The 13653-nt window shown below is 36.3% G+C and overlaps 1 protein-coding gene across 9 annotated transcripts in view; it reads left to right on the top strand.

Annotated features, from left to right (window-relative positions):
- The window catches only part of LOC131057390 (uncharacterized), a 208873-nt gene that overhangs the window by 31001 nt on the left and 164219 nt on the right, over nt 1–13653 (top strand). For all 9 annotated transcript variants that reach the window (XM_059221075.1, XM_057991557.2, XM_059221072.1 and 6 more), the window contains exons 4-5: nt 7868–7945; nt 8222–8296. In XM_059221075.1, coding sequence (XP_059077058.1) covers nt 7868–7945; nt 8222–8296 — 153 coding nt within the window. The remainder of the gene's footprint in view (nt 1–7867; nt 7946–8221; nt 8297–13653) is intronic.

The raw sequence follows: 13653 nt of genomic DNA, 5'->3' as shown, positions 1-13653 counted from the left end.
ACCCTATGGCGAAGCAGACAACCATAACACCACTATCCAAAAACAAGTGGTCAAAACAAGGACATATTGATTCTTGGTTAACCATAAGGCAAAGACACTACATGGTTAAGACAACGAAGTCATCATATATCACTTGGTCAAAGGTACCAAATAACACAAAACAACTCTTTGCAATGGAAAGCTAATTTCCCTAAGTCCGCACTCAGACAATCTTTGAGAAACTCAGCATCATAAGCACTTGCAACATCATTGATTGAAAATTAAATAAAACACTCTTTTACCATTCACATCTATTCAATTTCCAAATCAATATTCCATCAAGGATAAAATTCACATCAAATACTCAACCGAATAAAATATGAATTGCTAATAGGCATTTAATTCATTTCTAGAATATATCCAAATTAACCAATTTGAATTACTAATTCATGCCTTGATTTTCATTGATAAGTTTATTAAACTACATAATAAAAATCACTTGAAAATCACTATTTTATTAATATAAAAACCACTTTTAAATATTTCATTTAGTAAAAATTAAATACATAGCACATACCAGTTTGTACTGGTAAGGGTACAAGGTCAAGTGGGCTCAAGGCCAACCCGCGGTAGTGCTGCTGCCGAGGCAAAAGACACTACCTACCGGTAGTATTGCTACCGTTGGTAACAGGCCTACCGACCGGTAGAGCTGCTACCGCCGGTAGCGGTACTGCCGACCGGTAGTACTGCTACCTGCGGGTAGCAGACACTACCGACCCGCGTGGTGGGACTAGCCCACCACGGGGTAAGGTAAAGTCTACGAACAAATAAAAACATGCTTGCAAAGCATTTAAAACCGTTTAAACATGAACACGATTCATCTCTGGTTCATTTCATGGGCACACACACACACAGTACCAAGATCCAAAATTGAAATGGATATTTTTCAGAAAGGTAGATGGTGAGCTATAATCACACAAGAACCCCAAATCTTGGGCAATAAGATAATAGGAAGCACACAACAAACTAAATCCAATTCATTCCATTCCAAATAGAAGAGGCGATCCAAGAAGTTGATTTTCAAGAACACAAAAACATACAGGAAATAGAGAAATGAACCATTTCTTTCCTATAAGCAGACATATGATATAAGCTTCACAAATCAACAATAATGGGCATTTCTTCTTCTATTCCAATCATTCCACAAGATTCTACAAGAATATTTGCTTTTTCTTTCATACATAGGAAGCAACAAAAAAATCAAAATTAAATTTAAAACAAGAAGAGATCATCCAACCTTGAAGCAAACTAGAAGCAAAATGGTGGAAGCATCCCAATCCTTGCAACCCAAATCGAATTCCAGCTCCTCCTTCTAGAATGATTTACCAAATTTCTCTCCAGAAATTCTTGCTCCCTATTCCCATGAATTTCCAGGCATATATGGAAAAATATATTTTAACCTAAACTTTCTAGGTTTAAAGTTTATCCATCCAATCAGATTTAAATATTTTAAATTAAAAAGCAATCAGATTTACTCCTTTCTTCCAAAAACAATTCTTTTCCAACAATTAAAATAAAAAGTCAAATGGAAAGGTAAAAAGAAAAGCTTTTAATTTTATTTTCTAGTTTCCAAAATACTTTCTTTCAACATAATCATTTAACATTTAAATGGCTGGGCAATTATTTATTTCCTTCCACAAAATATATTAATGCAACTTTACACAATGAAATAAGCCATTTAACCATTTAATCTAGCAAATCATTAATTTAATTAAATCAATAATCTCAGAGCATAATAATTAACTAATTACGCCAACATAAGATAGCATCATCCATTCAATTAAATAACCATACAAATGAACGAAAACACGCAAAACGAAGAATGATCAAATGACGACTCACAAATGACCAAACCAAAGCACTATGACTCGCACACCAGCCAGACGGGAAAGACAACTGACTGACAACACTCACACGAGTGTAACTGCGGGTCAAGTTAGGGTCCAACAACTATCTCCTCCACTCCCATCGGACATATAAGGCACGCTCAGACCTGTGAAACCAGGTGGAGTCGATACCCGTACCTACCCGGTACTTGTATCTGCAATGTCCTGCACCAAAGTACCACACGTGCATATAGACAAATATATATATATATATATATATATATATATATATATATATATATATATATATATATATATATATATATATATATATACAAACACGGCACGCACACCGATGAAGGAGAATCGTGACGTTCCCCGTCTCACTAGAGTGAGTGAAGGAAAATCATCCCCTCGCATCGCATACACATGCAAACACGCAACACATAAATAACGCATCGCACATATAAGGTAAGAGTGTCAATCCATGATAATGATCCTCAAAATAACATTAATCATAAGCACTGAGATACAACATAAAATCATACACCACAAATCCAGATAAAGCATGAAATGACATCTCATAAAATCTAAATCAATATACAATAATGTTCCACTGAAGTCAATCAAAAACATACAAAAAGAGTCTGATCAAGGAGGGGTACTACACAGATCGTGGGTTTTGGACTTGCTGTTGACAGAGGTTGCAGATTTCATGGTACCCTTGTTTTCACTCAGATTTCTCTACATTTGCATCGATTCCACACTCTAATGATTGCAGATTAAAGGTGTGACCAAGGTGATGCTGTTTGGTGCATTTGCTGGTGAGAAGAGTGCATGAATTAATTATTAGAGGAGGACGAAGTATACCAGTTTCGCCACCCCTATACTCCATCGATTGACCTTGTGATGCTCGTGTTCACTCATGGGTCTCCTAGGATGTTTGGCGCTGTCTTCTAGTGGGTGACCGAATCATTTGAAGGAAGCATTGGGATGATTGTCAGCAGATCACATTGTGTTCTCAGACTTTCAATTTTACAGCAGTCACGGCGGCATTATATATGGCACGATTTGACACTTGGGAGGCTTTTTGACAGCTGATATTGCTTCTTACATCATTGCAGTCATTCCAGGTTCCTTGTTGTCCAATTTTCATTGCATTTTCAGTGATTGTAATAAGTTTATGACAGTCTTATGTCTTTAGATAAATCTGATGGTTTCTATGATTCAGTAGTGAATGCATTGCTGTGAACCGGCTAATGAAGTTAAGCCTATTTTAACTCATGAATAAAGATTAGAAGGCTACCCTTCATGTTGTCATTGTCATTTTGATCTTTGCCAACTGTTTGTATAAATGTCAGTCTGCTGTTATCATTAATTCATGGACTCTATTCCATGCCATAGGTTCATATGTTAGAAAGTAATGCTGCATGGTTATCCTATATCATTAATAGAAAGTAATCGTGTGCAAGAGACCGGTCTTGTGAGCAGAGTTGCCAAGTGCTTGAAGATGACTGCCTCTAAAGGCTGAGATGCCAAGAACAACATTGAATCCTTAGCATGTATGTTGAAATTAGGTCCCACCGGGCGTGCCAAAAACTGTTGTCACAAAAGCTCACACCTTTGCTGAGCTATCAACTTAGCAACCTTGTGAAACATGGAAACAACCCCGAAGTGTGGGACCTTGCGCAAGGGGGTTGAATCTTCAGAGAAGGTCGGCTTCCTTCTCAATCCAGGTGCAGGTGTTGAACCAACTCAACACTTCAAAACTAACTCCTAGGCCTATCCTAACAAATTGCAGAGGTAAAGGGAAGAGAGAAATGCTTGAAATAAAAGGAAGTGATATACCAAGATAAGAGATTGTTCCTCTCCCCACCCGAAATGACACAAAAAATTAATTGAAACACCCAGGAGATGCACAAACTTCAGTTGCATGAGTGACTCCAATGCATGTATGGAGGTTAAAATTCGCTGAGTGTCAAGAGGGGAGAAGGATTCCCACAAGTCACACTCAGAAAACAAGTTAACACAACATATATGGAGAGAAAAGCCACAAGACATACACCTATGATGAAGGTAAGAAAACATACACATCATACATAGGTTGAAAGAAGGCAAGAATGGTGATTTTCAATTAATTATAAGGCCAATGGCCAAACTTACAGTTGCATAAATGCAAGATAAATACAAGAGAAGTGGGAGAGCATGGGATAGCTTAAGCCAACAGGGAGAGAACCCTGTACAATGAGGCTTAACAACCTTTATATAGAAAAATGGTTACAAGGGTGATCATGACCCCTGCATGTCAGTCTGGAAGTGCAGGGAAGTGCATGCACTTGATTTGTACATGCAAGCAACCTAGCCATACCCACAAAGGGCAATCCTGAGAAGGTGGATTGACTAACCTTGCAAAGTTAGACATGACATAAGTCACCAAGCATGGCCTCGTACCTCCCTTGATGGAAATCGTGTCAAAAAAATTTAATGCACCCTTGTGGCTCCACAAAAGAAAGTGCACAAGTCACCAAAACTGTCGGAGCATTTAAAGCCTTGAGTGTCGATCATACCATCCAAAAGTGTTGCTAGTCGGAAGGAAGCCGACCTTCTCCGGAGATTCAACCCCCTTGCGCAAGGTCCCACACTTCGGGTTTGTTTCCATGTTTCACAAGGTTGCTGAGTTGGGAGCTCAACAAGGGTGCGAGCTTTTGTGAGAACAATGCCCAAAAATTGTAATCAGATCATTTTCATTGTGAGGCTGGATTGGAGCAGAAGATCTCCAACAGCTATTCTCAGCGAAGTTTTTCCTCGTATATCTGTTGTTATGTGATGCTTTCTTGTGTATGTGTTATTTTGATGTTATAACAAATCCTTTCACACACTTAGTTTGCATAGTTTGGCTTGCCGGTCAACAATCTGTTGTTTCATATTGTACCGGTATATCCCTGATTAAAGAAAAAGTGTTATATCACTGATTCACTCCCCTCTCAGTGATCCATTGTGTCCAACAATTGGTATCAGAGCATAGGTACCTTGTTTTGTCAAAGCGTTCTCTAGCTTGGGTAGATCTTGTCAAGTGTTCACAATGGCAAGAAATGAATCAGCCTCCTCAAAAGCCCCTATGTTTTATGGTGTCAACTATGCCTTTTGGAGTAGAAGAATGGAAACCTATTTGTCCTCTCTAGTTTGTGATGTATGGATGTCGGTTGTGAATGGGTATACAGTCCCTAATAATTCCCCTACTGATCCAGATGCTAAGAAGGAATATGAGTACAATGCTAAAGTTAAAAATGCCATTCTTATTGGGTTATCTGATAATGAGTTTGTTAAGGTCATGCACTGCTCATCTGCCAAAGAAACTTGGGAGAAGTTGCAGAAAATATTTGAAGGCGATGCTAAAGTCAAGGAAGCCAAGTTACAGACATTGAGAGCATAGCTTGAGGGTTTGAAGATGAGAGATGAAGAGAAGATTGCTGACTATCTCCAAAGGATTGATGAAACAACAAATACCATTAGAGGGCTTGGAGAAGAAATAAAAGATGAGATGGTAGTGAAGAAAGTACTTAGATCTCTTACATCTAAGTAAGATACAAAGGTTTCAGCAATAGAAGAAGCAAAATATCTGAAAATCTTTACAATGGATGAGTTGTATGGTTCCCTAACTGCTTATGAGATGAGGACTGCCGGTATTGAGGCTGTGAAGAAAGAAGCTGCATTCAAAACATCAAGGAAAGGAAAAGAAGAGTCTGCTCAAGATGGAACCGGTGAAGACTCTGATGATATCATGGCAAACTTTGCTAGAAGACTCAAGACGGGTTTAGGCAAATACAAAGGCAAGCTGCCCTTGAAATGTTTCAACTGTGGAAAGATTGGACATTTTGCTGCCAAATGTCCCTATGGTGATAAGAATGAAGATGATCAATCAAAGTGGTAAGGACAGGAAGAAGAATGTCTACCGGCATGGTAGAAGAGGCTACCAGAAGGAGAGCAGTCTTTACATACATGAAAATGATACCACAGATGAGGAAAGTAGCATTGTTTTTGCCACTTAATAATTTTTGAAAATGGTGTGCACCGGGAGGGTTTATGTGGCTTTGAATGTCTTTATTTGGGCTTGCAAGAGGGCTGGTGCCCTTCATACCTGCTAGGGGTGCTACCCCCAAGCTCTTGTGAGGGTCATTGCCCCTAGCGCCCCACCAAACTGATTTGATACATTTTGTAGCTGTATTTTGCAGAACATTTATGTTTTATTCAAAAAATTATAGTTTTTTAAAAAAAAATTAAGTGTTTTTAGGTTGCCAAGTATTTTTTTAAGTTGATTTTATTTGTCTTGCCTAGTACTATCTGAATCCGAGTTTGCAAACTTTGATCTTGTGTAATCTGTCTTTGATCTCTGTATCATGGTTAATTTGTATACTTGTTTGCATGCTTTTCTCTCATGGGTTTTGTAGTAAATGGTTTAATCAACTTGATAATTCCCTAACAGGGATGAGTTAAAAAATGGATGATTCTGCCACATGAAATTAATTGAAATAAAAAATTCTCGAAGTCTTAGGTTGGCAAAGTTTGGTTCATTATATTTTTTAGGAGATGCCTTTGTTTTGTATGAAGAAGCCTAAAAAGATGATAAAAAAATCACTCTAACGAGTTAAAAGATAAGACGATTTGGAATCAGAGTAAATGAAATTACCAGTTTAGCTGCCCAAACATATTGACAACTAGACCAAACAGCAGCTTTTGTCATCCAACAACTAGCACTAGCACTTTTTTGTACAACTTTTGTTCTGCATAAGCTCCAAGTGCTCCAGCTGTTTTTATGGTTTTTGGTTAAGTTACCGGTTCGGGTTTGGATTCAGGTTCAGATTCGTGGATTCGGCAATTTTTTTTTTCTTGGGTATGGGTACGGGTTCGTCCGTACACACACACACACATGTACACACACACACACACACACATATATGTACACACACACACACACACACACATATATATACATATGTATATATGTCATATATTATATATATGTTCAAACATCAAAATTATAAATATATATGTTCACAGTTCAAACTTCAAACATACAAATATGAAACATACAATGTATCTTTCCCATACAATGATACATAAATGATAACAGATATATCATAAATCCATAATTGCCAATGCCAATAAATAATCTGATATTCATATATCGTAAATGTAATATCATATTCATAATTTGCAAAAAAGATAATATTCAAGTTTCAAGTTTCCAACCGATTCGAGTTTGTTTATACATTTTTGACTTTTTTGACCTATAATTTTCATGTTTGGTTATACTTTTTTGACTTGTATGACCCGTGGGCCCTGTTTTTGGGAACCCATGGGCCTTGATTCTCTCGGGTCCACTTGGGTTCTCCCTGGGTTCCACCTGGGTCCTGCGTTTGAGTCAAAGGTTAATGCTTATCAGCTGTATTTGGAACCCGCCACTAGACGCTTAAAAAGAAATGGTGCCCATTTTGAATTATGGATGAATGTTCTAGACTATGATCTTAAATTAGGGTCTTTTTTCACATCATTCTTTCTATAGCTCTTTCATCCATGATGCATGCACTTGTTATTATATTGCATGTACAATATGTACTACCTTTTTGCAAAAGGTATAATTTTGGAAATTGAAAAATTCATTTGGGTAAATGAGTGTTTCATTCAAGATTTCCATGTAAATTTTTTCTTGAACGTTACAGCAAAATTGCCAATAAGTGGTTAGGGCACATTATCCTAGTAAAATAATTAGTTCTTTGTATTTATATTTGATCTATTTGCAGACCACCAAACATAATCCATAGCTGATTGTGTCCTTTTGTGTGAAACATGTGAACTATGTGTCTTGTGTGAAAAATGTGAAGTAGTGTCATCGTTGTTTACTTTCAAGATATTATAGGTTAAGTAAATCATGTGTTGAAAGTGATAAACTGATGGTAAACTGTTATGCTTATATTTTTTGCCACTTGATTTCCTGAAGCTAGGTCCAAGGAGGTGGGAATGTTGGTAATGCGTTAACTGGAGCAGCAAGGCTAGGGCTATGTCCTCGTATAATATCCAAGGTGAGTCTGTTTTACAATGACTATATAAATTTGTCTTTTTAAAATTTAATTATGTCTGCTGGGACAAATATTTAATGGTGTTTTCTTTTTTTTCATTATTTATAATTTTATAGTGCCGTTTTCTTGACACCACATTGATCTTAATTTGAATTTTTTTGGAGAAATGCAAGTACCTCCAGTTTGTGTTTAAATGTTTGTCACAAGAAGAATAGTTGGACCCAGGAAACTGAGATCTAGTCCAAGTAAAGAAAAATAATGTGATTTTGTTGACTGTAGGTTGCTAATGATGCTCCAGGAAGAGGAATTCTAGCTGAATTGGAAGCTGATGGGGTCAATACTTCTTACATTGTGGTAAATTGTATTTTCTTCTGAAGTCCCTTTAGATTAGTACCTTTTATTGAAACTTTGCAAGTATTGGAAAATATATCTTGATAACCTTAATTATCTATGAATATATCTCTAGGGTTTATAGTACATATGGTTAAAACTTCAAAGAGTCCTCTTGCCAAACCCAACTCTTCTAATTCGTAGCTTGATGCAACACAGAAATCACGGCACAATCAAATCACACAAAAGCTAGAAAGGTCCGAGTCAAACCTTAAATTTAATAAGTTTATTATTAGAACTCTTGATCTCTTTAACTTGTTTAACTATGATGCTAAACCATTGCCTGTACCTAGAGGTGTAAAATAGGGAAGCCAAAGTCTTTGTTGGTTAACAGATTTTTTTTGATCATTAAATAGCTGCTAAGAGGCAGCACCCTTGTATTATATCAAAAAAGTTTATTACATATTCATGCAGGACCAATAAGTATCAGTCCAAAATGTCCCTCTAGCATATACTATCTGCCTGATATCACCTAACATCTAACTTCAACATCTAAACCTTCTCCAATATGGCCGACCCCTATCTATCACAGTTATAGTGATTGTACATATACATAGCAAAATATTGTAAACTTATCATAATTTTATCATCTTATCTTCCTTTCCCTGCCGCATGCATCCTCAACAGCCCTGACCTTGATTGGACAGTCTGAGCTGCAATCTGTGTGGATAACCACCTCCGCCTCCTTTAACAGGTCCAGTCTTGACATAATTTCTTTGTTCGAGTCCTCATTCCCCAGTCGCTTTATCATCCTCCCCATCGCTTACTAGGCCCTCTGTCGCCAAATACTTCTGCAGGCACCTAGTGCCACCTTCCATCGACAAATCCAGCAGTTTCTTTAGGAATAATGCATTTCTTCTCACCACCTCCCGCCTTTGCTGGATAGGTGAAGCATCCACCAGACTGAGTAGTGGATACTTTGAAAGATACCAACTGCTGATTGGCACAATCTGATAGATTTGTTTAAATAAAATTCTTTGACTAGTGTGTAGATGTTTTGGGTTTGAAGAGTTTTGAGGTTTGCTTGTGTGTTATTGACTTTTGAATATTGCACAATGAAAGAAATATGCAAAATACAACTAATCTAATACTGAAAATTGAATTCAGGCTTCTGATTTCTTTATTGTAGCAAACAAGAAAGACAAATGTAATGTCCCTACTAGTTAGAGATCATTAACTTGCAAAATAGATTGTTAGAACACAACAAACATATATATATATATATATATAATCTAAATTGCAATCTAACTTTAATACTTAATTAATGTAATCATAATTTTCATCTAATAAAAAGGATACGAATGCCATACGAAAGTATGTCCTTAGGCGGCCGTGAAGTTCGCCTTCTTGGAACCCCTTGGTCCCAAGCCCTCCAGGAAATCGAAGATGAGTTCGAATCCTGTCTTGGGTGTAACCTCTTACACCCAAGCCATCCAAGGAAGACCCTTGTCTACCCCTTGCCTTGGGTGATGCCTCCATCATCCAAGTCCTCAGAGGGGACCGTCCAGATCCATCTCTTCTTGGATGAATTTAATCAACCAAGCCATATATATGCATATAGATATTTAGTATATATATTGCCCTAGGGATTATCATAATCCCTCCTTAGACTAAGTGAGTTTCCTCCCTATAGCCCCAACATGTAATAACATTTATAATACATTCTTGCATTTGATTGCTATTTTCCATTCCATAATCCACATTTACATATTCCTGATTTAACATGTATTCCCTAACATTGTAATCACATTTATAATACATTCTTGCATTTGATTGCTACTTTCCATTCCATAATCCACATTTACATACTCCTGATTTAACATGTATTCCCTAACATATATTCATAAAAATGTTCATTAATCATTATTCACATTTATTTATTATGTATATTCCTAACTGTTCATTAATATGTATTCATTAACATATATTTTCACATATCCATTTAACATATGTTTACACATATTCCTAAAAACCATTCCTTAATATATGTATAAAAATATTCATTAATATATATTAAATATCCATTAATTATATTTATTAACATATATATTAAATTATTCATTCATTAATATATATATATATATTAAATATTAATTACTTATATTTATTAACATATACATTAAATAAGCATTAATTACATTTAGTGGGGTGTAGTGGCCGACAGATCTGCCATTATATAAAAAATGAATAATTACTGTCATACGTGTTGTAGTCTATATTACTCTTACTACTAAATTCTGCATTCAAACCTTATTAGCCTTCATATCTTTATTACTATATTCATATAATCAAACATTAGTGATACATGTAATCATAAATATGCACTAGTATATATGTGTGTGTGTGGTACACACGTCCACACACATATATATTTTATGACCCTTACCGTTCTTACCTGTTCGCAGATCGTAGTTGATGTTGGCGTTCCCAATCTCCAGCGCTCCGTTTGTATCCTTACCTATTCCTCCCCCTTTGCCCCTACGTGCAACAAGCTATATAAACATGTAAAGGACTCATGGCATGTTGAGTCACAACGCTCAAAAGGAGACGTGGCTTTCTTTCCGAGTCGCGTCTTTTTCCATACAAACAATGCTTGGGAAAGACATGACCCAAGGAAAAGGGCAGTCCGCACTCAGCGAGATTAATATAGGAATTACGCGCGAGGACATAATTCATTCGCTAATAAAATATTTAATATCTGTGATTACTGTTATTACTGTGCTTCTGTGACTAAATTAAAGCCAAATAGTGGTAGGTAGTTGGATAGTGGTTGGGTGGATAACTAAGAACTGAGTTGGCATGGGTTAAAGCTGCCAGCTTCTAGAGGGCAGATCAGGCCCCTTGGATGCAATCCATCCTGGCCACCAATTCAAATTGAAAAATCTATAAAAGGCAGAGGCCTTTCTTTTGTAAAGGGTTAGATTATTGTTAGATTTGTAGACAGTTAGAATAGGTTAGAGTTTTGTAGAAAGTTAGATTTTAGGAGTAGCATAGAAATGCTGCAAAATATTGTTTTAAGGGCAGTCAAAATCAATATATAAACATTGAAGAATGGTGTTTGTTATCTTGGTTTTCTTCTGTTTGCGTGGTTTCTTTCAGCAATTTAGATAGATCTTCTTGGTGTGCAAGTATCTGATGGATTCAGGCTCATACCATTGAGGATATGCTGATTGTGTATCCTTGTGTATGGTTAGACTTATAAATGTTATTCAATTTTCAATTCAAGGTGCAAGTTATATTCAAGTTATTCTTCCTTTCAAGTATATGTTAATTCGCAATATTATATATCTGATTTATATGGTATGTTGCAAATGGAGAAAGAACATTTATAAATTTCGATGTCCTTCCTACATTTCACCGATCGATATATATATGTAAACATAAGAGATCAAGCAATACCTTGATCGGTCATGTCTATTAGACATGACCGATCAAGATATTACTTGATCGTGCCTCTTCAAACCATAATCGAATTAAACTGATAATCTGTGTGTATGCATTTGACATTAAACCCGATACCAATCAGTGTGTAAGCATTTAACATTAAACCCGATACCAATCGGTGTTAAACCTGATACCAATCGGTGTGTTAGCATTAACAATAAACCCGATACCAATCGGTTTTCTGTGCATTATGATTAGTAACCGATGTTAATTGGTATATAGACATTAGTTAAGAACCCGATTGTTAATCGACATTTATATGCAAGGTTATATATATGAATCGAAGGATACGATCACAACTAGATGGTATATCATGCATACAATCGATGATAAATATATAATAACTGATCATCATCATAATCTCATGTGTATATATAAGATAACTGAAGTCTTATCATAGTCTATCGATGAGATAAATGATTGAATGAGAGACTTCATTTATCTCTCATTCAATCATTAATCTTACCGAGGCTATCATGTATCAACAATCCCTCTTAGCTAGGGAAGATAAATGGAAGACAACATATCTAGTATCACATTTCTCATTATGGTCTTATAATCTTACTCTTTAAGGAATCATATCACCTAGACATGTGACATGAAGTATCATCAAACATATGATACAGGAAATCACATCACCTAAGCACGTGACATGAAGTATCACTTAAACGTGTGATACAAAAGTTCATCACATCAACTTGTGATGACAAGATATCGCCTAATCACGTGATATCAGTATTGCCTAAACATGTAATACTTACGAATAAATACATGAGAATAGTTAAATTCTCAACTTATCCAAGTTGTGGTATGTGCACTAAAATTTTATCCAAATGTTTTACCACAACACAATCATGGCATACCAGAGATCCAACATGATAACTGGTTTGAACATCATAAGATCGTCCCTTTATAATGTTTACATACAAGTGTTCATTATCTGAGAGATCGTCACCTCTTAGACATGAACACAGGGGATTTAAATCCATAAAAATCCTAACATGACAAAGAAGTTTTACACATAAAACATCTTAATAAGTATAGGAGTACAAAGCAAATTAAATTTCAATCATACCAAGACCTTTTCTGAAGTGCTCAACTTTCACCCTTGAAAGTGGTTTGGTAAGAATATCTGCTGTCTGATCTCCTGTACAAATGTATTCCAATTGGATCACATTCCTATCTACCATGTCTCGAACATAATGATATGGAATCTCAATATGTTTGGATCTGTCATGAAATACCGGGTTCACTGAAAGTTTTATACAACTTTGGTTGTTGCAATGAGTAACTGTAGGCTTCATTGGTTCACCGAATAACCCCACAAGTAGCTTCCTAAGCCATGCTGCCTCTCAAGCAGCCATGGAGGTTGAAATGTATTCGGCCTCGGTGGAACTCTGTGCTACTGATGACTGTTTTTTGCTAATCTAGGATATCATGGCTGAACCTAAACTGAAATAGCATCCTGAGGTGCTTTTCCTGTCAGTTACACTTCCAGCCCAATCTGAATTTGTGAATCCGTGTAGATCTAGTTCAATTTTTTCATATTTGAGACCAAGTTTTAGGGTACCTTGTAGATATCTCATGATATGTTTTACCACTACTAGGTGTATCTCTTTTGGTTCACACATAAACTGACTCAAGGCATTAACTGCATAACAAATATCTGGTCTCGTATTTACAAGATACATCAGGGACCCAATCATTTGCCTGTATAGAGTAGGATCTGAGGGTTGTGATTCTGCTGCTACTTCCTTAAGTTTATGAAGGTTTGTTTCCATTGGAGTGGTCATGGGTCTGCAGTTTAGCATTCTAAATCTCTTCAAAATGTCCAAGGTATATTTACCTTGGTTTAGTATAATGCCATCAGAATTCTG

The sequence above is a fragment of the Cryptomeria japonica genome, chromosome 5 (assembly GCF_030272615.1).
Source record: "Cryptomeria japonica chromosome 5, Sugi_1.0, whole genome shotgun sequence".
Taxonomy (NCBI): Eukaryota; Viridiplantae; Streptophyta; class Pinopsida; order Cupressales; family Cupressaceae; genus Cryptomeria; species Cryptomeria japonica.
This window is presented reverse-complemented; position numbering and strand designations above follow the sequence as displayed.